General features: G+C 47.5%; 1 protein-coding gene across 2 annotated transcripts in view; it reads left to right on the forward strand.

Moving 5' to 3' along the window:
• Positions 1–8,152: 8,152 nt before the first annotated feature.
• The window catches only part of ITGAD (integrin subunit alpha D), a 29,614-nt gene continuing 10,991 nt past the window's right edge, over positions 8,153–26,775 (forward strand). The window contains exons 1-14 of one of the 2 annotated variants that reach the window (XM_082358532.1): positions 8,153–12,184; positions 13,992–14,097; positions 16,118–16,221; positions 16,359–16,429; positions 16,555–16,669; positions 19,655–19,785; positions 20,546–20,691; positions 23,435–23,588; positions 23,688–23,838; positions 24,042–24,115; positions 25,407–25,536; positions 25,647–25,789; positions 25,939–26,079; positions 26,168–26,377. In XM_082358532.1, the coding sequence (XP_082214658.1) occupies positions 12,139–12,184; positions 13,992–14,097; positions 16,118–16,221; positions 16,359–16,429; positions 16,555–16,669; positions 19,655–19,785; positions 20,546–20,691; positions 23,435–23,588; positions 23,688–23,838; positions 24,042–24,115; positions 25,407–25,536; positions 25,647–25,789; positions 25,939–26,079; positions 26,168–26,377 (1,722 nt within the window). In that variant the 5' untranslated portion in view covers positions 8,153–12,138. The remainder of the gene's footprint in view (positions 12,185–13,991; positions 14,098–16,117; positions 16,222–16,358; positions 16,430–16,554; positions 16,670–19,654; positions 19,786–20,545; positions 20,692–23,434; positions 23,589–23,687; positions 23,839–24,041; positions 24,116–25,406; positions 25,537–25,646; positions 25,790–25,938; positions 26,080–26,167; positions 26,378–26,775) is intronic. The other variant, XM_082358533.1, reaches the window with a different exon arrangement.

Here is a 26,775-nt window from a genome sequence, read left to right on the forward strand (position 1 = left end):
TCTGCCACATTTCCCAATAAACACACATATGTCTCTTTTGAGCAATGTGTTAATTTGTTAATACAAACATTTTAAATACACAATTTTTATAACCATGTTCCAGCATTTCTTATTTACTATAGTTGGAGCCTTAAAAAATGGAGGTGGCCTGGGACTTCCCTGGTGGTCCCGTGGCTAAGATCCCACGCTCCCAACGCAGGGGGCCCAGGTTCGATCTCTGGTCAGGGAACTAGATCCCACATGCCGCAACTAAGAGTCTGCACGCCACAACTAAAGATCCTGCATGCTGCAACTAAGACCCAGTGCAGCCAAATAAATAAATAAATAAATATTTTTTAAAAAAAATGGAGGTGGCCTAAGCCTCTTTTGATCACTGAGGAACTCTGGAGCTGGTTGAGCCAAAGTGGCATCAGGGCAATACCCTTCCTGGGGGACAACTCATCCCTCCCAGCCAGCAACGCTGACCAATCCAAGTTTACAAGTTCAAATGTGCAGACGTTTCATCCCCAATTCAATTTGGGAAATGTGAACTCAGATTGCCTGGATGAAGCTAAGAGCTGACTGACGGTATTCTACAGAAATGAAGATGACAGAGAGGCACAGAGCATCTCAGGCAGTGTGCTCCGAAGCCAGCCTTCTGGAAACGGAATTGGATTCCTGACATCAGGCTGGAGAGTTTAGAAGTTACACTGTGAGTAATGGGGAGCCACTGAAGTTGCATGAGGATGAGAGCCTGGTTCAGGACTGTATTTTAGGAAGACCATCGGTAGTTAGTGGATGAAGGGAGACTGGAGCCTGAGGCCATTGTCCATCTATTTCTAGGTAGAAATTCCAAGTCTAGCTCTCGGGGAGGGGGTGAGGCAGGGATCCTGTCCTGGGATTTCCAGTTGGAGCCTTGACAAGACCAATGGCCCTTCCCAGGCTAGGTGCTTTGTGCAAACACACTGCATCCTCCCAAAGAGAGAAAGCAGCCTGACGCCGGCCTCCCTCAGATGGAATGTTCTTCCCCATCAGGCCTGACTTGGGTGAAAGTAAGAAGGCCAGGGAACCTCTCAGGGGAGAGCAGGTCCAAAGGAGAGCAGGAGGTAGTTTCTTACTGGGCAACTTGGGGGTCTCCTGTCCCATTTTCTGGAGCAGTCTGTCCGTTTGCTCCTTCCATCGTTTCCTTGTACTGACGTTTGAAGAAGCCGACCTGTTGGGGAGGAAGGAGAAGAAAATCCCTGGGTGTCAGTGTAAGAACACCCCCTGAGGCTGCCTGGGCCCATCTGGAGACCCACTGGCCAGCCTGGCCCCTCTCCGGGTGGCTGGTCTCCCTTCTGCCTCGCCCCGTCCACTCCTTGGTTGCCTGCCCTTCACCTGCATTGTCCAAATTCTAGACCCCCACTCCTACTCTGTAGTCTCATCCTTCCTCTGTGAGGGGCTTCCCCAAACACCCCAGCCTTGTCCTGGGGGCCCCTCGGAGTGCCTCCACCCACAGAGTCACAACTGCAGAGTACAACTGAGCTGTAGAGTCACAGGCATGGCATGTCCTGCTTGTGGGTCCCCTGCAAGCAGGCGTGATAACCCCAGTGCTCACACCAGCAAGCAAGCTCCGAGCTGGCACCTGCCTGGGCTGCTGAGAGCCCCCAGTGTGCAGGTGTGAAGGAGAGTGTGAAACCCTGGGCAGAAGGAGGTAATCCAAGGAGGCCCGTGGGCAGAACTAGCAGGGCAAGGTACCCAGGCTAAGCCATGTGGGCCGGTTTCACATCATGAGTGTGTGGATCTCACAAAGGCAGGGGCTTATGTCTGGTGTTGATTACACATAATAGGGGCTCAATAAATCTTTGTTGAATGACAAATGCATTTATGGAAAGTAACCGCAGCACTGTGCCTGGAACATAGCAGATGCTAGGAAGGTATTTGTTGAAGGAAGGTATCTGCTCAAGCCCTTGGCTTGACTCCTTAGTGTCAAACACCGTGTGTACCCCTCCTTGGGCAGCATTTAAGCCCTTTCCCTTTCATCCAGCTTTTCCCTGATCCCCAGTCTCTGCAGCCAGCAGGTCATTTCCCCCTGTCCTTCCCAAAGGAGACTGGGAAAAGGAGGAGGGGTGGTTCTAAAAGCCCTGCAGCTTGTAAATCTGTTCCTTGCGATGAGGAATTGTCCTGCCCAGATGCCAAGGCTTAAGCCCAATGCCATGAACACGTCAATGTTTAGCTGAAGCCTCCCCTGACAGGAGACCCTAGCGTCCCCTCGCCCCCTTGAAAACTCAGGTAGCCTCAGGATACAGAACCACAGGGAGGCCCCTGATGAGATTCTTCCTTGAATCAGGATGACCTTGCTCCCCAATAAGGCTGTAAGAACCTTGAAAACAGGGTCACATGTCATATGTCTTAGGGAACCCGGGACAATCTTGAGGCTTTTAAGAAAGGCTTCTGAGAACTGTAGCCTCTGTTAAATGTAGGATGTAATGATAATAATATCACAATTACTATTATCATCAATAACCCACAATAAGCACTCGATGATTGATTAGTAAGTGCTGCTAGCAGTGTCATCTACCGATTGAGAGGGTGGTGATAAAACTTAAATATCACAGATATTCAGCTGCTGCAGAGAGTGAGAATTCCCCGAGCCCCACAGAGTGACGGAGGAGGAGCCCTTTGAGGTCGTGGTGTGGCACCTGCTGATCACGGTGTAGACAGCGTACTTCACCGGGAGCTCCAGCCGGAAGGTGGTCTTGCTCGTCTTGGGGGTGTTATTCTCACTGGAAAATGAGGAGGATCCCAGCTGGCAAGTGTCTTAGAGAAGGTGGCTGCGGGCTGTCTTGGGTCTGGCCCAGCTCACCTGCTCGCATTGGCTGCAAGAAGCAGCCGGTTTCCCAGCATGGCCGTGGGGAAGACGTCAAAGGTTGCCATGAAGGTGATCTGAGGAAGAGGTAGGCATGGGGTGGGGGGAGGTCACCGAGGAGTAGGAGGGGGAGGCAGGGGAGTAGCGGGGGGAAGAAGCAAGGCTCACCTGGGCATTTATTTAATTCATTCCAATCTTAGCCAGTCCTGACCACACAAAAAATTCCTTTCCAAAGATTCCTTTTTCATAAACCTTTTTTTTTTTCACCAGAAACACACATCCTACTCTTCTTGCATATAGAGATGTTTCCTTTGTTACTTCTTTTTAGCTTTAATCACATATATTAGAATTGTTAACCCTACAAATCTTTAATTTTTACTGAAAACTAAAAAGTAAGCAATTGTGAACTGTCTTTTACATTAGTATTTTGTGGATTGGCAGACTTGTAAATATTTTTATAATTTCTAGAAACATGTGCTTTCTCATAGAAAAGTTCTCAGCATGGCACCAAACATGTTTACTAAGAAACCCAGGGCTTCCCTGGTGGCGCAGTGGTTGAGAATCTGCCTGCTAATGCAGGGAACACGGGTTCGAGCCCTGGTCTGGGAAGATCCCACATGCCGCGGAGCAACTAGGCCCGTGAGCCACATCTACTGAGCCTGCGCGTCTGGAGCCTGTGCTCCGCAACAAGAGAGGCCACGATAGTGAGAGGCCCGCGCACCGCGATGAAGAGTGGCCCCCGCTTGCCACAACTAGAGAAAGCCTTAGCACAGAAACGAAGACCCAACATAGCAATCAATCAATCAATCAATCTTTAAAAAAAAAAAAAAAGAAACCCAAATATCTTTAGATTCTATGTAAAATGAAGCCAAAAGTATGTAAACGTGTGTTCAGTAATCAATGTTTCAGTATTCTGTCTTATTTGAGAATGATTTAGATATTCAATGATTAAATTTAATTTAACTTAGCATACCTTTAGGGTTTCAGATTGCCCAAATGATTTGGGGAAACTGTTTTAAAAGTTCACCTAGAAACTTTTTATCTCACAACCATTTAGTTCATTTGTTTAGATTATTTATGAAAATTTTATCATACCAAGTTATTTTTCTTGCTGACAAATTTCGTAACAGAGATAACATGAACTTTTTTGATTAATAAATGCGGGTGGAATAAAAGGTGTATGTCTGCATGATACTCAGTGTTGATAATTCTAAAGACATGCTTGTTTTAATTAAACCAACAACCATAAACCAGCTTTTATTTACTCAAGGTTAATCCTGGATCATGTGAACTTGAAAACCATTTGGGTTAGTTTCTGTTAAATTTAAATTCATGTTAGTGCTTGTTTGTTTTTAAACCAATTAAATAGAGCTCTTTTACAAATTAATTTTAGTAATACCATCTGGAGGTGAAAAATAGCACACATCTAAAACACGCATATGAACACACAGACATGCAAAAAGAGACCTTATAGTTTCATTTTAAAATTTTAGTCATGAGACAGGTATAAGAATGTAAAATATACTAGTTATAAAACAAGTTGTATTTAAGTTGTTTTTCTGTCAGATGGAGTAGGTGTTTAACTGCTCAGATGGCTAAAGCCTCTACTAGTATCTGCAGAGAAACACTTAAAAGATTTTGTACTACCTCTCCCCCTTTTTGTTCTCTTTCTGATAAGAAACTTCTCCCTACGGTTTGCATTTCAAAGAGCTGCCTATCCGGTCCTAGAGAAAATGGGGTCAAAAATCTATATCACAAAGGCACAGAGAAACTGTCCAAGTTTTCTCCAAGAAGTTTTGGGGTATATTTCCCTGTTATCAAAGTTCTAGAGTAATTATTATTTAAATTTTCCTTCTTTTCTTAGGTTCAGGACAAAGTCTGTCTCCAATGTTCCAGTCTCTTACAATATCTGTAAGCATTTAAAAACTGAAAACGGGGGAATTGCCTGGCGGTCCATTGGTTAAGACTCCACACTTCCACTGCTGAGAGCGCAGGTTCCATCCCCCTGGTCAGTGAACTAAGATTCCGCAAGCTGAGCAGCGCAGTCAAAATTAAAATAAAATAAAAAATAAAAGTGAAAAAGGGAGGTTTTGGGGATGGTAAAGTTTTCTAGAACTGCATTTCCGGTTTTGTAAAGATGTGTGAGATTAAGACAGTTTCTTTCACTTCATCAAGGAATTAGGTTGCCACTTAAATGACATCATAGGTTGATCAGCCCACCCAACTACATTATCCCCAATTTGCTTTTCTCCCTCTGGGTATATAGTTTTATTTTAGTTTTAGGGGAGAAGGTCTAAAAAAAATTCCTATCAGGCTCTGAATATCAGCTTCCAACCTCTGGCCAACTTTTGACCCTAGAGCTACTTTAAAAATATATTAATTTTAATTTTAATTCCCTGTTGGCTGTTTAAGGGAATAATGTAGCAGTTTACCAGAAAATTTCTCACAGTCTTGTCAACTCTGGAAGGACCCATACGGGAGCCCTTCTTCTAAGGTAGATATGGAGGTGTCTGTTAGGCCATTAATTTGGTGGACTTTTGTTTATGGTCTTGTAGTCTCTTCAGAGTGGAAAGACAGTTCAGCCCAAGGATTAGAATGAGTTTCTCAAATTAAAGGAGGAAAAAGGGGAGCAGTAGGGGCTGCATCCCTCTCATAGTCTTTTGTTTTAAGTACCTCTTATTTATTTAATCTTTTATTAGTCTTTTGCAACAAAACTTTCAGTGAAGCTATTTTGGAATTTCAAAGGCTTTTGGGAGCTTCTGCATACCAGTTAAAATAGGTATTACATTCTGTTTATTTGATTTAGGAACTCTTACTTTTTTCCCCCCTATTTATTTATTTATTTATTTATTTATTTATTTATTTATTTATGTATGTATGTATGTATTTTTGGCTGTGTTGGGTCTTCGTTTCTGTGCAAGGGCTTTCTCTAGCTGCGGCAAGCGGGGGCCACTCTTCATCGCGGTGCGCGGGCCTCTCACTATCGCGGCCTCTCTTGTTGCGGAGCACAGGCTCCAGACGCGCAGGCTCAGTAGTTGTGGCTCACGGGCCTAGTTGCTCCGTGGCATGTGGGATCTTCCCAGACCAGGGCTCGAACCCGTGTTCCCTGCATTAGCAGGCAGATTCTCAACCACTGCGCCACCAGGGAAGCCTGGAACTCTTACTTTTTTAATACAATTTTTAAAGGTTTACACTCCACTTACAGTTATTACAAAATATTGGCTCTATTCCCCGTGTTGTACAGTACATCCTTGTAGTCTATCTCACACCCAATAGTTTGTACCTCCCACTCCCCCACCCTTATATTGCCCTTCCCCGCCCCACCCCCTGCCCACTGGTAACCACTATTTGTTCTCTATATCTTGAGTTTAACCCACATTTCTGCCCAGCCAAGTCTAGCTGCAAATGAGGTGCAACCCACATTTCTGTACGGCCATGTTTGGGGCCCCCAATCTAATGCTTATCAAGCTAAGCTTTCAGGACACAAAACAAGTTAGTAAGATTTTTGCCATTTTTGTTGATATTTATAGCTTCTAGGACTGTAGTTCTTAGTCAAAAATAAGCAGGTGTGCCAGAAGGTGGCACACTTAGCTCTTGAGACTTTAAGGATTTTTTTTTTTTCCTTTTACTTAAAACAAAAATTTTTTCTGCAGCTAGTAACCTCCAACAATTCCTACAGAACTTTGTCTTTGTACTGGGGAAAAGGATTGAACCAGCAGAGCTCAACAAATGGTGACTGTGGATTGGGGGCTCCACATGGATAGGAATGAATAGGACTGTCCACACTGCTGTTAACAGTTCCCATGTGGATCTTTGGGCAGAATCAAGGGCTGATTTTTCCACTCAAAACCTGGGAATTGCAGTCTGAAAGGCTAGGAGCTTGGGCTCTGGACAGAACGATCTGTCAGCTCAAGCTGACCTGTACTGTAAAGGAAAGTCAATTAGATTGGGAGCTTGATACAAAGAGAGAGGAGTTTAAAACCAAGAGGAAATTACCCACGGTACTTGGAAATGGTGAGAAGGATAGTGACAGGGGTCATGGAGTACCATGCCTGTGTTTCTCGTTGTTCCGAAGTGACGTCAAGAAGTTTGCTTTGGATTCCACTGCTGCCACCAAACCTGTCAAAAAAACAAAATTCAACTGAATAAACTTTAAAGATCTAATTGGTTTTATTGAACCATTCATGAATCGGGCATCATTCCATCCAGCAAATCTCTAAGGAGCTATACAAAATGAAAGGCTTTTATAGGCAGAGAGTGGACTACCTCATCTTTCTTCCTTTCCTGTGACAGACTACCTCGCTGGTGTTGACCAGAAAATTCCAGATTGACCAGTTAAAACTACATTCTTAAAAAGGTTGTAACTGTAAAGTTTAAGTAATAAATCTTTGTTTGCTGATGTGGGGTTTAGCACAAGTGACTCCATTTGGGGCCTGGTTTTTTGGGTTTTTTTGACCATACCGCGGGGCATATGGGATCTTAGTTCCCCAACCAGGGATCGAGCCTGCGCCCCCTGCAATGAATGCACGGACTCTTAGCTACTGGACCGCCAGGGAAGTCCCCGGGCCTGTCGTTCTTAATATCCAGCACAATGTTTTCCTTGAGGTATGTGTTTGAAGCTAGTGGCCATAGCTCAGACTCACCTAAATCTGTGGTTGGTATAGCATCAAGGCCCAACCCACACTTTCTTTTAATTTCATTTTAGCTATTATGGATAATAATCATCAAGGGACTGTATGTTTAGCATGCTTATTATTTTGCATTTCCTTATAGATCCAATAGCCAACTCCCTGGGAGTCGGGCTACTATTATTTCTAAACTTTATTTGGTAAATTTTGCCTTTAGTAACAGATTGCAGCATAGTTGTAGTTTCATAGGATGAATGCCATCCAGGGATCAAGGGTTTGTCTTTCCCTGCCCTTTTACCTTTTTCTTCTTAAACCACCTGTTGCCATGAGCCAGGGCCTTTCTAGCATACCCTACTCTTGACACCAATTAATGATTCTGAACATCCCAGTTCCAAGCAATGGATTGTGTTTGGGGTTTTCCCCACCACCAAGGAATTTTCTGACACCAGCTGGGTGTCCTACAGTTCAACTCAATTCCGACACTATCTATCTGGAGATAGCATCAGATCCCACAGGTTAAGGGCACAGTTCTACAAGACCGGCCACCCCCACTTCAGACACCGATTGCAAGCCCAGGTTATCACCTGTGCTTCTGACTGTCTATTGATTGGAGGTTTCAACGACACCCTTCCTTTGGTTCCATTAATTTGCTAGAACGGCTCACAGAACTCAGAGAAACATTTTACTTACTAGAGAAACATTTTACTTACTAGATTGCCAGTTTATTATAAAAGGTTAGAACTCAGAGACAGCTAGATGGAAGAGGTGTAAGGTGTGGGGAAAGGGCATGACTTTTCTGAAAGGGCCACTCTGCTCTCCAAACCCCATCCATTTGGGGTTTTATGGAGGCTTAATTACATAGGCATCATTTTTGAAATTAATTTTTATTGGAGTATTGTTGCTTTGCAATGTTGTGTTAGTTTTTGCTGTACAGCAAAGTGAATCAGTTATACATATACATATGTCCCCTCTTATTTATTTATTTATTTATTTATTTTCCCCTCTTTTTAAGATTTCCTTCCCATTTAGGTCACCACAGAGCACTGAGCAGAGTTCCCTGTGCTATACTTTAGGTTCTCATTTGTTATCTATTTTATACATAGTATCAATAGTGTATATATGTCAATCCCAATTTCCCAATTCATCCCATTCCCCCCTTTCCCCCTTGGTAACCATGATTGATTAAATTATGGCCATTAGTGATTGGACTCAATCTCCAGCCCTTCTCCCCCCTCAAGAGGTTGAAGGGTGGGGTTGAAAGTGCCAAACCCCTAATCATGTGGTTGGCTCTCCTGGCCACCAGCCCCCATATTTAGCTGCTTTCCAAAAGTTGCCTCATTAACATAATTATCTTTATCTCTCACTATCTTGTCATCTTCAGCATCCGGCCTGGCAGAAAGACACTCTCACGGCAACACGTGGTTTTCACAAATATTTGAATATGTTTTTGCCATTCGTCCTTAGTGTTCTTCAAAAATGAGTGGAAAACAAAAAACTTTTGTGGATACAAGTGATAATACAACTGAGGCAAAGTTGGAAATTTTACAGTTGCTGAAACAGCCAAAAGTTAGTTAGCTTCAAGCCTTGCTTGTGAAGAGAAGTCCAAAAGTAAAGATTACATATAAAATGTGATATCATTCAAGAGTGTTTCTAAAAGATGAGGTGTGGTGAAGATGGAGAAAATGAAGAGAGCTTTAAATTTTTGTATTAAGGAGAATCGTCAAAAAATCATCTTTGTGGTTCCAAACACAGAGAGAAGTTCCCAGATGCACAGAACTGATGACGGGGTACTCTTTGCTACTGACCCCTTAGCACAAGAGGAAGAAAGCTATTGCTCAACTTGGTCTTGACAGTCTTTGCAGGAAATAGGTAAGTTAGCCTCAAAGTCAGCAATCACAATCTTCAGCCACATTCCCTACTGGGTATCACCAAATGCCCTTCTCAGAGTCTAATTTCTTCTGTCTGTTAAATGTCAGCTCAAATAAATGAAGCTAAAATTTTTGTTTAGAAAACTATTTCGTATTGTCTATACAGGAGTCCCTGTATCTGTGGGGGATGTTTTCCAAGACCCCCAGTGGATGCCTGAAACCTCAGATGGTTCTGAGCCCTATATATATATGTTTTTTCCTATACTCACATAAGTATGATAAAGTTTAATTTATAAATTAGGCCCAGTAAGAGATTAACAACATTTCTCCCTACTATATAGACGGGACCTCATCAATATTGTCCCCCAGAGTTTATGTGGGTCTGTTTCCTAAAACTGTACAAAATGTTAGATTTTTAATCTTTGGTAATATGATGTTACAAAGAAATTGCTTTTCTTCTGTTATTGTTCAGCTCAGTCATCTTCATGTATGCTAATCCTCACTAGTCACTTGTGTTATTTCATTTGGAATATCAATGTGTTTGTTACTGGTTTCTAAGAACTCATTTATGACTAAGGATGTTAACCATTTATCATGCAATGTAAATGAAATATCATATTTTATTGCCATCAAAAAAGAGAGATTAACAACAGTAACTAATAATAAAATGGAACAATCTTAACAGTTTACTGTTATAAAAGTTATGTGAATGTGGTCTCTCTCTCAGAATCTTATTATTAAAATTTAATGCCTTTTTTCCCCAGTGATTAATGTTTGCTGTGATGTAATTTATCCCACAAAAATGAATGTAATCTCTTTATTGTGGCTTATACTTTTCATCTTCATGATTATTTTTGTAACATTTTAATGCTTTGTCTTAGAGTAGCAGAACTTACATTCTTCGTTTGCATTTACCAATTTCTTACCTTTAAGCCCTTCAGAGTCATTTTATTTGAAACCTAGCTTTTATAAAGAAAGTATAACTGGAAAAAAACGTAAATGCCTTTTCCATCCTAACTAAGCACTTATCACACCCTGTGGCCATAACTTTTGCAGTTGGAGGTACAACAGCAAAACTAACACAAATTTCTTTTTCCTTCTTCACAGTTTCACAGGTAGAAGACCCGTTCTTATTGTAGATCTTAGCAGCCTCAGCATATGATTTTTTTTTCTTTCCTTAGTCAGTCGACAACTTTCACCTTTTCACTTAAAGGAAGCGCTTTACAGCTTCCCTTTGGCACATCTGAATTGCCAGTGTCACTGCTCTTGCACTGGGGCCATTATTAAGTAAAATAAAGGTCACTTGAACACAAGCACTGGAATACCTCAACGGTCAACCTGATAACTGAGCCGGCTACTAAGTGACTAACGGGCGAGATACACTGGACAAAGCGATGCTTCACGTCCTGTGTGGGCTGGAGTAGATGGTGGGAGAGCCCGTCACGTTACCCAGAAAGGTGCACAATTTAAAACGTATGAATTGTTTATTTCTGAAATTTTTTATTTCATATTTTCGTGGAAATCGAAACCAAGGGTGAGGGGGGACCACTGTGCTTGACATTTAATCTACATTTTAAGTGTTTCAAATGCCTGTCACATATATATTTAACATAGTGTGCCATAGTTAGGGATATTTGTCACAAATTTTAGCCTTCTAAGTCTATTCCTCGGCTTTTATACATTGGACCTTTTCTCATGCATTTGAGAGACATTCATTTATGCATAACTGTGGAATATTTAAAACACACAGATATGGCTACCAAAGGGGAAAGGGGGGAAAGTGATAAATTAGGAGTTTGGGATTAACATATACACCCTACTATATATAAAATAGATAAGCAACAAGGACCTACTGTATAGCACAGGGAACTATAGCCAATATTTTGTAATAACCTATAAGGGAAAAGAATCTGAAAAAATATATGTATATGTATAACTGAATCACTTTGCTGTACATCTGAAACTAACACAACATTGTAAATCAACTATACTTCAGTTAAAACACACGCACACACACACACACACACACAGAGAGAAAATTATCAGAATAAATAACAACCACCCATTTATTTACCCTTCCCCGATTTAACAAGTGTTAAAATATTAAGTGTGTCTAATTTTAAATTTAACACTTTACAAGTTCCCTCCCTGCCAGAGGCCATCACTCTTCTGATTTCTAGCTTCGCAGATTAATTTCACCTGTTCATATGAAAGGACTCATATATTATGCAATCTGGTGCCTGGCGTCTTTCACTTATGACAAAGTTGAAATTCATCCATGTTGTTACCCATATCTGTAGTCTGTTCTCTTTTATTGCTGACTGGTAAGTTCAGTGTATGAATTTACCAGTTTGGTTGTCCACTCTTTAAACAGCACCCTCACCCATGCCCTGCCCCCCACAAGTGCCCTCTGAGGCAGTGGTGTGCTCTTCTCCAGGCTCATGTCCATGCAGTGGGGCCTCTCCACCTCTCTGTCCTGCCCCTTCCTCTCATATGCAGCCTGATTCCTGAGGCCCCAGAGAGCTACCAGGACCCTGGGCATCAAGTAGATCTCAAGGGCTGGGGGACGGTGGTCTTCTGGGATAGCCAGGCCCTGGAGAAGGAAGCCAGACCCCCGGAGGTGGTGGTGGTGGGAGAGTATGGGGGCTTTTCACCAAGGTGCCTTTAGCCTCGGGCCCCTGACTTTCTATAATTAACCAAGTACTTCCTCACTGAGCCTTCCTCCTGCCACGTCAAGCCCTGAGTCATTATTTTAACTCCCCCCGAGACTCGGAGCAGCCTTCAGTGCTCTGGTGCCCGGGCCTCTTTTTCTCTGATGCGCTGCCCGGGGATGGCCTTTGGAGTTGTGCTGCTTCTGGCTGGTGAGTGGGGCTGCTCAGGGCTGGGAGAAGCCTTGCGGTGGGGTCTCTGTCCGGTAGGACAGGCAGGGGGCTGCTCGTTCAGCTCTCAGGAGGAGCTGAAGGAAGGGGAGAAGCCTCGTATCCAGTCTGGCTTGGAGGGAGGAATGGCCTGGAATCTGGGGAGGGGCGGGAGCTGAGCAAAGCTGAGGGAGGTGGGCTCGTGAGTTACGCTTGGGTGGAGGGTGATCTGCTCTCCACCTTCCCCACGGCCTCCCTCCCTCCCGTGCGGGCCCTGGAGTGGGTGCTGTGAGTGAGGGGAGTCTGCCCCAGCGCCCCTGGGAGGGGAAGCCACGAGGAAGAGGAAGACTTTGGACAGCACCTCCTTGGTCCTGCATGTCCCCCAAGTCTTGATTTCAGGCAGGCTGTCCCACTGCTGCCAAGAGAACAGTCCAGAAGTTGACAACGGTATCAGGACCACATTCGTGTGTCATTTAAAAAATCAGTTGGGTGTCAGTTGAAAATCAGATTTCACCCCCAAATCCCGATTTCCAGCTTCTCTTGAGAAATGGGAAAGTCTGGCTGCTCTGGGTACCAGAGCCTGGGAATGACTACCCCACTTTATTCCCTGGTGCTCATGCCACCATCCCCAACTTCACTCTTTGATGTCACCTGCCTGGCTTCTGAGGCACCTGGGTCTGAGTCCCTTGGTATCCTGCTACTTGTCGGATCACAGGGGCCACTTTCAGGAACAGAATCACCCTTTGTGAGGAAGGCATAGGATGTGAGGCTCCCCTGCATGTGGCCGCAGCAGGGTCCCAGCATCCTAAACATCTAGCCTCTTCCCAGAACCCCAGGGTTCAGGTGTCTGGACCCTCCCTGTCACTGCCTGGCCTGGCGCCTGACCTCCTTAAAGCTTCCCTACTCTTGGGGTTGGAGGCAACTCCTCAATCCAGAGGCAGCCGGGCCTTCTAGGAGGAATGGGGAGGAATGGGGAGGGCTTTTTCCAACCACCCCGCAATTGCTTGCAGGGGGTTGGTAAAAGCCCTTGAAATGTAGGGGGTCTTCCCTGAGGCTTTCTAGCTTAGCCTCTGGGAAGGGGGACGTTGATGAGTCAAGGCTGGTGAGAGTGAATTGGATTCCTGGCTGTGCCAGTGACTTGCTGTGCAGTTCTGGGTCAGTCAGCAAATACTAAAGTCACCTGCTAAGGGCCAGGCACTGTCCCAGGCACCAAGACAAGAGAGATGTAGTAGTGCTTGCCCTCCTAGAGCCTGGCACCAGGGACGGGGACATGGAGAACACATAATGACAAATAATTAATCTCAGGATTCTAAGTCTGTTCCCCAATCTGGATCTTAGGGTCTCTGCATAATGAGAAGATGGAGCACGACAGTTTTTAAGTGGGATGTCCTGGGGGCAGTCCCAATATGCCTGGTGTAATTATTAATGGTGCCCCTTCCACTCTCAGAAGGTCCCAGTTTAGACAGTAAATGTACGGTCACTTTATCTTTAAAGGACATTCCTGATCTAAGCTATCAGGAGGTGACTGGCCTAATTTCAGATTGTGGATGTATTTGAAGTGTCCATGAGGGGGCATTTCTCTGGATGGTTGCCCGTTGCATTGTGATTTGACTATTTTTGACGGAGGGTGAGAGATGGGAACCACACAGAAGGCAACCAGGAAACAAAGAAGGAAAGAATGCCGTTCTCTTGGGCAGATGGGGAACCAAGGCTATGCGGGGTGGGTATCAAGACCCCAAGAAATCAGGGGTCCGGAGGAGAAGGGGCTTCTCTGGCTGTCCCTCTCACCTCCCCTTCCCGAATTCCTCAGTCCTGGCTTCTTATCATGGATTCAACTTGGATGTGGAGGAGCCCATGGTCTTCCAAGAGGACGGAGCCGGCTTTGGGCAGAGCGTGGTCCAGTTTGGCAGATCTAGGTAGGCCCCGTCCACTTCCCCAACTCCACCCCCTTGGCCTGCAGGCAGGTGGCTGCATGTGGCAGCCCAGGAGGTTCCCTGGAGGAAGGGCAGCATGGGTGAGAAGCCTGTACATGACACCACTGACTACTGACCCCTGGCATGAGGTGGGCAAGTTCAGGGTCAGCCGTGCCCAGCCTGCCCAGTCCTTAAGGGTCTGTGCTGGCCTTGTGAGGATCCCCGTGCATGAAGGAGTGTGACACCAAATAGCAAATAGGAAACACCAGGACAGGCAGAGAGGGAGGCACTGCAGAAGAAAGGGGGAAAAACATTTTTCCAAGAACAAGAGACCCCGCATTTTTATTTTGCACTGGGACCAACAAATTATGTACCTGCCCTACCTCCAGAAGTGCACATTCTTGGGTCCCAGAGACAGGGACCCAAGGAGTTGAAGTCACAGTGTGATGCAAGCATAACCAAAGTCTGGGAGGCAGAGGAAGGGAGACCTCAAACCCAGGAGGGAATTCCAGGAAGACTTCACAGAGGAGGTGGCATTAGCAATGGAGCCTGAGAGCACAGGACAGTTCACTTGGCCAAGAGGGAGCACACAGAGGTCACTGAGTTCTAAATGTACATCCCTCCTCCTTCCTCACCCTGCTGGCAGGCTGGGAATGTGGAAGCAAGTGCCAGGCGCCAGAGTTTTATTTTTTCTTTGTTTGTTTGTGTTGAAATATAACACAGAGACTGAAATGCACAAATCCAAAATCCAACTCAATGAATTTTTCATATGTGTGTACCCAGGTAAACACCACCTAGATCAAGATGTAGAACCTCTCCAGTCCCTTCTCGCCTGGGTTCCCTTGGCACTCTCCTGATCACACAACACTGAACAAATCCAGAGAGAGCCTCTGTCCCACTTACCATCACCACCAATTTGTGTTGGGGGCCTATTTTTTTAAAAAATGAATATAAAACTCTTGATTGACTGCTGTTCACCAGTATTTACAGTAAAGTAAATAATATATATTGGATGATATTCTGATGGCTACAAAGTTACTGTTTTTCCTCGTTTCTGCTGAGTTGTTACCCAAATACGAGAAGACTGAGCCCACGTCTAAGGAATGGGTTGGGGTGAAGAAAAACATGCAGATCAATAGTCTAAGACTAAAAGTTTATTCACCCATTTGTGCCAGCAGGTCCCAAACAGCTACATCTCCAGCCATCTGATTCAGTTTCATCCTCAAGCCTTAGACAAACAGGGATTTCAGGTTTCCATAAAGAAATGGCTCTCTAGAAGGAATCTTTAAATGACAATCTAACAAGACTTGCTTGGCTAATTAGTTAAAATACACTAGTATTTGTCTAGTTTCCTCATCTGAGTAGCAAGGTTGTTGATAGTGAGAACATTTTTCCAAATTAAAAAATTGTCTCATCTCAAGGAATTTTGCAAATAAATGGTTGCATTTATATGACTGCAGATATAGATGTGGCTTCTGATACAGCTGCTTAAAATGGTCCAATTTAAATTGTTTATCTTATATTTAAATTGTCCAATTAATTACAGAATTATCTGTTTGGCTTCAAAAGCTTATGGCTTCAGGACGTTTTTTCCATTTTTTCTATTTGAGGCGACCTATTTCTTGGGTGGCTCAGAATGATGGCTCCTAGGAAACAAATTGCACTGACCTGTGGCTGGGAAAGGCTGTTTTTGTTCTGAATAGTATTATTTTGGGTGAATGTTAACACACACACACACACACACACACACACACACACACACACAACCCCCAAACCATTTGCATACACAAACACACATATATTTATGTATACACACACACAAACACAAACAAATAAACAAAAAGCCCAGCATGGCCCTTCAGCATATGTGGGTTAGACTCGGGCCCTGATTTTTAATAGCCTCACACGTGGCCGAAGCCAAGAGCTCCCCTCATGAAGTCTCACTTCCCCGTGACACTTCTTCACCCGAAGTGCCTTGTGCCCCAGCCCCACCTGTGACTGTCTGTCCTGGTTGTGCCTCCAGACTCGTGGTGGGAGCCCCCCTGGAGGTGGTCGCGGTCAACAAAACAGGACGTTTGTACGACTGCCTGGCTGCCACCGGCTTGTGTCGGCCCATCTTGCTGAATAGTGAGTGACTCGCCCCAGGAATCAGGGCCCTCAACCCTCCTACGCCAGACCGCCCCCTCCCTCCTCAGCCGCCAGCTCAGCTGTCCCCCAAACGAGGGTGTGTCCTTGAGTGTGACCCTGTGTGTCTGCCCTCTCAGCACCCCCAGAGGCCGTGAACATGTCCTTGGGCCTGTCCCTGGTGGCCTCCACCCATCTCTCCTGGCTGCTGGTGAGCGTTTCTGGGTCCCAGGAGGGTCTCGAGGGAGGAACAGGGGCCAGAGGAGGCTGGGGCTGGGCGAGAAGGAGGGGAAGTGTTCTGGGGGCCCCCTCGCCCACACAGGCCTCTGTCCCCAGGCCTGTGGCCCGACCATGCACAGAGCCTGTGGGGAGAACATGTATGCAAAAGGCACTTGCCTCCTGCTGGGCTCCCACCTGCAGATCATCCGGACAGTCCCCGCCACCCTGCCAGGTAGGTCCCCTAGAGACAGCAGTTCCGTGCTGAGCACGTGCTGGCACTGCTCATGCGCGCAGAGCATGAAGCCTGGGTCTCGGCCTCTTGGGCCTCCTGTGTGCAGGCCCCTTCCCAGAGGCCTCGGCAAGCGCAGGAGGGGCTGGGACCATGGTCTGGCCTGGCAGGAGGGGTAGCTCATGGCAGGAGCCCTAAGCCGGCCAAGTGGTAATGGCTCTGATGGGGCAGGAGGGAATCCAGCCCTTGCAGGAGGCATGAGGGCCCTACATCTGCCAACAGGTGCAGGGATGCCTCCTGGTTTCCAGATGAAGGGCCTTGGGGGGGTGAAGATGTGTGGTGAGGACGATAGGTCCAAGAATCCAAGAGGGAAGCAGTCCTGGGTCATTCACTGCTGAGCTGCCAGGACCCCCCAGACTCACTCTTCCCCTTCCAAGGGGAGCAAATGACCTGGCCATGGGGAGCGTGAGACACAGTTTTGCAGCACTGATGTCATCCACAGAGAATGGTGCCTGGGGGCCCTGCCGTGGCTTCTCTCTGAGAGTCTGTCTTTACAAGTTCATCTTCTGTGTCCTTGGGCAAGTGGCTTCTTTCCCTGGACCTTAGTTTCCTCATTGGCAAAATGGAACTTAATAATCGAGGTGGCTATTAGGATTAAAAAATTTAATACACATAAAGTGCTTAGACTCCTTTCTGGCACATGTATGTGATCGCCATTATGACTGATTTTCTAGCTGAAGACCATGTGTTCCGTCTAGGAGGAAGATACAGATAAACTGCCCCATCTGTGGCATCAGAGGGAATAGTGGGCCCCAAGTGAGATCCAGGCATGTTTCAAAACTCAAGGCATGTTTTGGACCAGAGAAACCATGATGCCAGCCTTGGTGGGCTTTTAGCAGAAAGTGAAACAGCAGCAGAAAGAGCCCCCAGACCAAATTGTGAGAGCAGAGTCTACAGAGGGGACAGAGAGAGTGGAAAAGACTCTTGTGGGTACCATGGCCCACCTAGGATGTCTGTGCAGCCAGACATTTACTAGGTGATAAATGTCTTTTCCTAGATGTTTCTGGGGCTCATGAGGTGGGATGCCTGATGAAAATGGGACACAGATGTGTAAAACTGGTCCAGACGAGGCAGGTTTGCCTAGATTTGGCAAGACTGTGTGCCAGGCAGTACTGGGTACTGGGTGCTGGGTGTGTATCACTTTATAGCATCCTCTCAAGATCCTTGTGGAGGCCAGGATGATCCCCATTTTATAGAGAAAACTGAGGCTCAGAGAGGTGAGTTTCCACTTTAGGAAGTGGCAGAGCCCAGAGCTTGAGTCAACCTTGCCTGATTGGCTCAGTTCTTTTTCAGAAGGCCATTCAGCTACAGCCAGCTGCCTGCTATGGGAAGCCCAGTGGATGCAATAAAAGGAGCAAGAAACAGAAGTGACATTGCGAGGGCGCTGGCCCCAGGCCTAATCTGAGAGAGCATGTGGGGGTGGTTTTGTGATACAGCTAAAAATGTGGGCCCAAGTACAAGACGTGGTGGCAGGGAACGCCAGCTACCCAGCTGTCGGGGACAGATCAAGGGTGAGAAGGGGAGCATCTGAGGGCTTCTTGGCCTGCTGTGTCGGTGGCTGGATTTCCTGGTCTTCAAGGAAGAAGGGAGGGAAGTGATCTTCCATTTCTTCTGGGCACTGGTGATGTTGGTTGAGTAGGTGGGATGGGTGAAGAGTGAGGAGATGGGAGAAGGCATTTTTGCTTCAGTGCCCTGAGGCAGGGTACCACAGCTCAGCATCACACCTCAGAGCTGTGGTGGTCTGATCTCCCAGCACCCTGGGACCAACACAGGATGTGGGCTGCTGGTGGAGGCATCAACCGGGTTTTGCACACAGGCCACAAGCCCCTACGTAAGTCTGGGGACAACCTGAAATGTTTTATTTGTTCATTTACCTATGATGTGTCTTTCCATTATGGTGTTGACTCCACAAGGGCAGGGATGAGATCTTTTTTAAAGCTATGGTCTTAAATCAGATTTCCCCAGAGATAGACTCTGAGGCTCACCTGGGAATGTTCTCGGGAGCAACCCTTATGAGAGTGTGAGGGAAGCAGGACTTGGCAGATGGAAAGGGTGCACTGTGAGAGGCCTCCCCTGCCCCATGGAGAGCTCGGAGCGTGGCCGGATATGGGTTGCCCGCAGGAGCAGGAGGTGACCTCGGGCAAGGCACCTCCCTTTTGAGTGGGGTGACACTTAGGGAGGAACTCTGCTGGGAGCCATCAACAGCCAACTTCCTGCAGCTGGGAATGAGCACCTCCATCCTGATGGGGGGCAGGTCTTGGTGGTACACCTTAGCATCCGCTGCAGGTGTGTCCTTGGGCCTAGAACAATGCCTGGCATGTGGTGATGATGGTGATAACAGCTACCCCTTATGGGGTGCCAGGCCCTGTCTTAAGTACTTTATGTACATATTCATTCTTTTTATCTTTGCAATAATCCCATGTGGTAGGCACTACTATTACCCATTTTACAGATGGGGAAAACTGAAGCCCAGTGAAGTTATGTAACTTGCCTGCATTCACCACTAAGAGGTGGGCAGAGGTGGGATTCGAGCCCAGGCATGCTGGCTCCAGGATGCACATTCTGAATCACTTCGCTAAATTGCCTTCCACTGTGCCCCACAGTATCCCTGGTGGTGTATTCAATAAATATTTGTTGACTAAATGAGTGAGGAGCCCACCCGGCCCCCACCCTCTACTTCTTTCTCCCCTTTTGTAGGCCTTGTGGAAGGAGGGGAGCAACAGGGATTCTGCTGAAGGGAGAAGGGGCTTGGGCAACAGATTTGGACCTCCTCAGTGGAGGGTGTCAGAAACTGGGTGGGCCAGGGGGCCTTGGCATCCCTACGCCAAGGATGGCCCCCTGACTCTGTGGAGTAGAAAGGGTTTCTGGGTCCCAGGAAGTGGCTGGGACCTGCCCATGCATTTCTGATTCCTCCCTTTCTCTCTGCAGAGTGTCCAAATCAAGAGATAGACATTGTCTTCCTGATTGATGGCTCTGGCAGCATTGACCGAAATGACTTTAAACGGATGAAGAACTTTGTCAGAGCTGTGATGGACCAGTTCAAGGGCACCCACACACTGGTGAAGGCTGGGCCCCCGAGGCTTGGGGATTGGGATCGGGGAGGGTCTACCTCTGGGAAGGCCAACCTGGGAGCGGGCCTGGCATCACTGGGGCCTGGCTCAGTGGACTTGTGCCATGAGGAGGCCAGGGTCCAAGGTCAAGGTATGGTCCCAGTGCAGGGCCGATTTGAGCCCTAACCTGAGGAGGTAACCCCATCACATGTACTATGTCCCCACATGCCACAGGAAATACAATGTTTTTGCTGTTTAAATACATTGAAAGGATTATCAAATCATCTTACTGTGAAATTTGACTGAAGGTAACTTGGCCAAATGATGATTTATTATGTTTTCCATGTAACTCACGATTTCTTTATCTTATTATTTTATTTCCCAGTAGTCAGTGTGTGTATGTGTATAAATATATATATTATATATATATAATAATTATATATATATATATATATATACAAATTCTTGAGAAGCAAGGAAATATAACCTACAAATTGATTTCGTGTATTATAAATTAAAAAAAAAATCTAAGTTTAACAAATATTGTGGTTGGCAAGGCTATTCTTTGTAAACTATGAAAGAAACATTATTTGGTTTTGATTTTCCAGTTTTCTTTTGGGGCCATTTATTTTTTTCTGGGTCTCAGTATATATTTGTCGGGCCTCAGAACCACATGGAACATGGTTTGTAAATGCAAAATTATTCCAAAATAAAAAACTTCCTAAAAAACAACTTCCGAGCCCCAGGGCCCTCTTCTTGGCCTTCACAGTTCTCGCTGATGCAATACTCAAGCCTTCTGAAGACCCACTTCACCTTCAGCCAATTTCAGACCAGCCGGAGCCCTCAGAGCCTGGTGGATCCCATCGTCCAACTGAGTGGCCTGACGTTCACAGCCACGGGCATCCAGACAGTGGTGTAAGCTCCGCCCCCTGCTGCCTGTGAATGAGCTGCTACCTCACTGCTACCTCCTGCTGGCTCTGCACAGCCCTTCTTAGAGGCTGAGGGAGGCTCTGGGGAAAGGGGCTCACAGGGGAGCGAGGGGGCTGTAGGCAGAGTCCTCCCTGGAGTGTTTCTGGTCCCATCGCTCATTGCGATCCCCTGATCTAGGGCGGGACTCCTCTGCAGCGTGTTTCCCCTTTGCCTGGCTTTGGCTTGGCTGGACCCTGAGCCCACCTGGGCTTTGCTTCCCATCCTGGCTCTCCGCTAGCTACCTGGGCCACCCTTGGAGTTACTGACTCTTTCTAAGTCTCAGGAAACTGTCCAATGAGGATAAACTCACAACTTGGTTGTAAGGATTAAGCGAGATAACATGAGTGAGGTGTTTCCGCACAAGAAGTGCGAGATAAATGGTTGGGGATTTTATCCAAAAAATGATGCAGCTCCTCTTTACCTCCCTGGAAGGGACTCAGGAATTATTGCCAAGTGTCTTCTTTGTGCCTTTCTCCCCACTCAGCTCCCTTCATCCCTTCATCCTCTCATCCCTCATCCATTCAAGTCTCTATGTACCATGTGCCTGCCCAGCACTGGGGGCTAGGTGGTCCAGGAAGAAAATGGCTTAGGTGGTGGGACCACAATGGAATGTGTGGTTTCCATGGGAAAGAACTGGGTAGAATGTCTGGGATCCTTGACTTCCTGCACACCTTTGGGCACTGCCCTGGGGATGGTGCTGGAGAAATATTGAAAAAGGGATGATCTCTCCAAAGGCACTCTCTTTACTTTTGGGTGGCTTTTCTGCCTTGAACACCGACCTGTTGCGACTGGACAACCAGGAAGAAAGCCTCTGTCCCTTGAGTTGAAAATCACACAGGAGGGGCATCTTTTCCTAGTCCCTAAATCTCCTCCCAGCAGTGGGCGATGGTGTGGTTCTCATCAACATCCATCCTCTCCCATCACCTCCCTGCTTCCTAGAGCCAAGCCCAGCTCTGCCACTGACTGGGTTGTTGCTGTGTTTTTGTTTTTTCTTTCTTTTAGAAGTTTCATTACAAAAAAGACAAAAAGGCAACAACATTAAGGAAATTTTTTTTTTAAAGTACATTTTTTTAAAATTAATTAATTAATTTATTTATTTTTGGCTGTGTTGGGTCTTTGCTTCTGTGCGAGGGCTTTCTCTAGTTGTGGCAAGCGGGGGCCGCTCTTCATCGCGGTGCGCGGGCCTCTCACTATCGCAGCCTCTCTTGTTGCGGAGCACAGGCTCCAGACGCGCAGGCTCAGTAGTTGTGGCTCACGGGCCCAGTCGCTCCGCGGCATGTGGGATCTTCCCAGACCAGGGCTCGAACCCGTGTCCCCTGCATTGGCAGGCAGATTCTCAACCACTGCGCCACCAGGGAAGCCCTTTAAGGAAATTTTTGAAAAAAAAAAAAGAAATATTACCTACAGTTCCTCTAGCCAACCATCTCACAGCATTTTGGCAACAAGAAAGAATAAGTACAAATGAATAGATAAATCCTACTCTCAAAAAGCACAATGTCATTTCCATCCTTGTCTTTATTTAGACATATTTTATATAGTCACAATCAGGGCAGAAACTATTTTCATCCTGCCATTTTTTTCCATCTGTTACATAAACCTGTTCCATGTTTCTCTACAGCTTTTATTGTTTTCCTTTGAAATGGCTGTGTACTTTTCCATCAAGGGCCTGGGTCATGATTTGCTAAACCCCTTCCCTAACACGGGACATTTAGGTTGCTTCTGTATTATATTTGGCATGTGTATGCTATTTGGTGCATATGTGTGTGTGTGTGTGTGTGTGTGTTTATTCTGAGTTTGTAGAGCTGCATGACCATATATGTTACATTTTTAATCATTTGTAACAGCTACCATAGAATTAATGCTTACCTGTAGGCCAGTCACTGTTGGAAAAGCTTCACCTCATTTGACCCTCAGAATAACCTGATACTATCTGTCTCAGTTATCTATTGCTGCCTGACAAACCACTCCCAAATTTAGTGGCTTAAACAACACCCCTTTTGTTACTGCTTTTCATGATCCTGGGGCTCAGCTGTTCTCAGGTGGGGTCTCTCATGTGGCTGTGGCCACGTGGCATCTGAGGCTGGACTATGAGAGCTTCATTCACGTGGCTGCGGCCTTGGCAGGATTGGCTGGAAGGCTGGGCTCAGCTGGGATGGCTGGGCCTCTCTCTTCATGTGGCCACTCCATGGGGTGCCTCTAACAGGTTGGCTAGACTTCTCTCATGGCAGCTCAGGGCTCCCCAAAGTGCAAAAGCTACCAAGGTTTCTTAGGCCCATAACTGGCACAGGGTCACTTCTGTTGCATGCTGCTGATTAAAGGGAGTCACAGGCCAGGTTCAATACGGGAAGGGAACCAGGTGTGGCTCACTGGGGACCATCTTTGGAGACCAGCTATGGCACAATTATTGCTCTCATCTTGCATGGAGAGAAGCAAAGGCGCAGAGAGGTGAAGTAACTTGCCTTGTTGCCTCCTGGGAGTGAGGTTCTGTAGTGGATGGAACTTTAGGGGCAAGGAATATGAGTACCTTTGTTCTCGGTCTCACTAATTATTGTCAATATGTATCCATGTCTTAACATGCCTGAGTCTCAGGGTGCCAGGACTCCCCAGTCTTTCCAGAGGAGCTTCTAGTGCTGCAAATGATTTCTTCCCAGAATCTCAGTAGAGTCACCCCCCTTTTCTTCCTCGACAGGAAAGAACTATTTCACAGTAAGAATGGGGCCCGTAAAACTGCCAAGAAGATCCTCATTGTCATCACAGATGGGCAGAAATACAAAGACCCCCTGAAATACAGCGACGTCATCCCCCAGGCGGACAGAGCCAACATCATCCGCTATGCCATTGGGGTGCGTCCCCTTCCCCATGGCTCCCCCAGACTCAGCCCGCACCTCCCCCAGGCAGAAGGGCTGGCGGGCTCCTCCTCCTTAGCTGCCTCTCTGCCGCAGGTGGGAGATGCTTTCCAGGATCCCACTGCCAGGCAGGAGCTGAACATCATTGGCTCGGTGCCTTCAGAGGACCATGTGTTCAAGGTGGATAACTTTGCAGCACTCAGCAACATCCAGCAGCAGCTGCAGGAGAAGATCTTTGCAGTCGAGGGTAAATGGGGAGTGACCTTGGGTCTCGGAATTGAAAGAGTCGCGATCCAGTTGTCCCCCTCAGTCCTGAAGGTTCATCCCTGCTAGTAGCTCACCCAAAATTGTTCCCCAGAACCCAAGCCCCAGACCACATTCTCCTCTCTCTGCTCTGAATCTTCATGGCCTCAAGGTCTCTGGGAGCCTGATTGACCTGTTTCCCCACAGGAACGCAGTCAAAGACAAGTAGCTTCTTCCAGCATGAGATGTCTCAAGAAGGCTTCAGTTCCATCCTCACAACGGTGGGTGGAGTGTATGCTTGATTAACGAGTATCAGGCACCTGCCCTGTGTGGGGAGCTGGGAACCAGAATAAACAAGGACGCAGACCCTGTCCTCAAGCTCACCATCTAGTCCCGGAGAGACACACAGGCAGCATATGTAGGTACAGAGAACAGGATAGCAGAGGTTCCTGCTCTCCTGGATCGCATAACTAGTGGGAGGAGGTGACAAACAACCAACAAACGAAAGACTTTCAGATTGTGCTAAGCATTGGGATAGAGAAAGAGAGGTGACCAGAGGAGGCCTAAGGAGTAACAGCTGAGGCTGAATGATGAGAAAGGGCGAGGCCTGGAAAAATCTGGCGAGAGATTGCTCCAGGTAGAGGAAAAAGCAAGTGCAAAGGTCCTGAGTCAGGAACAAGGTTACTGTACTAGAGAGCTAGAAGGGCCAGCACAGCTGGAGCAGAGTGAGCTAGGGGCAGCGTGGAGAGAGGGTGGGGGAGATGGGAAAGACCAGCCCATGCACACCAAAGAAGTGACAATATAGACAGACAATTGTCTGAAAGTAGATGTGTGTTCAAAATATCCAGAGGGATTTGCTTCAGAATAATTTTGAGGGCAATTGAGGGGGACGTAGACGTGGAACAAGGTTTGTCATGAGTTAATCACTGACGCTGGGTCACGGGTTCTTATGGGTTCATTACACATTTCTTTGGACTTTTGTATATGTCCTAAATTAGCCATAATCAAAAGTTTGAAAAGGCAATAAGCATTCAGAGGAGGAAATGCCGATCACTTCCTGAGGGAGCCAAGGAAGACCTCGCAGAGGTGACTTAGAGGTTGACTCTTCCAGAGAGAGGAGCTGCGTCCCAGAAGGAGGAGAGAGGAGCGTCCGGGCCAGAGGCTAGGTGTATTTTGGAACAGAGTGTCACTCCACAGGCTCGATTGGGAAGGATCCTAAATGCCACCCTCAGGAGCTTGGGGACAGTGAGCCACCTTGGTTGGCCAGCAGCGTGGTGGCTGCACGTTTGGGTTGGAAGAAACCCATCTCTGGGGCAGTAGATGAAGCAGAGGAAAGCAAGCTAGGAGGCAGGAAGGGCAGTGGGTGAGAGGCGCTGGGGTGACCGTGATGGCGGCGGTGGGGACGGACTGAGAGATGTAGGAATCAGGGACACGGAGGCTGCTGGTGAGAGCTAGGGAAGACCAAAGACAATTCCACATGCTGGGCAGAGTCAGCGGCAGCCATTGCTTTGGAATAGGCTGTCTTCTTCTTCTTCTTCCCACTTGCTCAGCCCTGGAATCCTTTCCTCCCAGGATGGACCAGTTCTGGGGGCTGTGGGGAGCTTCAGCTGGTCTGGAGGTGCCTTCCTGTACCCCCCAAATAGGAGCCCCACCTTCATCAACATGTCTCAGGAGCACGCGGACATGAGGGACTCTTACCTGGGTGAGGCAAGGCTGTGGTCGGAGGGCCGGGCGGGAGACGGGCCGCCTGGGAAGGGCAGGGGCCCGGGGGTGGGGAGTGGAAGCCTCTGTGCTGAGGCCCGGTCCCTTCAGGTTACTCCACAGAGCTGGCCGTTTGGAAGGGGGTACACAGCCTGGTCCTGGGGGCCCCCCGCTATCAGCACACCGGGAAGGTTGTCATCTTCACCCAGGTGTCCGGGCAATGGAGGCCGAAGGCTGAAGTCACAGGGACCCAGGTTGGGTGTGGAGGAGGGTCTCCAGGGCAGAGAGGGAGAGGAAGGGGGTGTGGGGCCCAGCAGGGAGGGGCCGGTATCTGGGGAGAGGTGGGACCTGGCCCAGAGCGGGTGCAGGGGTAGGCAGGATGACTCCACGCTCTGCCCTCCAGATCGGCTCCTACTTTGGGGCCTCCCTCAGCTCCGTGGACGTGGACAGAGATGGCAGCTCCGACCTGGTCCTCATCGGGGCCCCCCATTACTATGAGCAGAGCCGGGGGGGGCAGGTGTCTGTGTGCCCCTTGCCTCAAGCGGTGAGTGGCTGATGAGACCCGGGCTGGGTGGGGTCTGGGTGTGGAGGGGTCGCCTGGGTTGAGCCCTGACACTGTTTTTGTTCTGCAGAGGGCTAAGTGGCAGTGTGGTGCTGTCCTGCGAGGGGAGCAAGGCCACCTCTGGGCCCGCTTTGGGGCAGCTCTGACGGTGCTGGGGGATGTGAACGGGGACAGGCTGATGGACGTGGCCATCGGGGCCCCGGGAGAGCAGGAGAACCGGGGTGCTGTCTACCTGTTTCACGGAACCTCGGGACTGGGCATCAGCCCCGCCCACAGCCAGGTGAGCCCCCTCTGCCTTCAGCCTCTTCTGTTCGCCTCCTCTCCCCTGTCGTAGATTCACCTGATGCCGCCTCCTGCCACCCGCCTTGGCAGTGACCATTCCCCTCCTCCTTTTAGTGGTTTACTTTCCTAAATTTCCCCAGGCCCAGCTAAGCACAAATTCTCTTTTCTCTCCTTTGACTCCAGACTTCAAACTGTGTGGGCAGCTTAGTAGTTAAGAGATCACAGGCCCCAGGTCAAATGCTTGACCAGCCCTGTGAGCTGCATGGCCGCAGGCAAGTGACTGATTTAGCCTCTGTGAGCCTTGGTTTCCTTCTATGAAAGGATGAGCAAATTCTATTGGCTTCTTGTAAAGATAACTCAGTGAGAGCACTAAGCACTCCATTCCTCAAATATTTA

This window comes from Balaenoptera borealis (assembly GCF_965194805.1).
Source record: "Balaenoptera borealis genome assembly, chromosome: 16".
Classification (NCBI taxonomy): domain Eukaryota; kingdom Metazoa; phylum Chordata; class Mammalia; order Artiodactyla; family Balaenopteridae; genus Balaenoptera; species Balaenoptera borealis.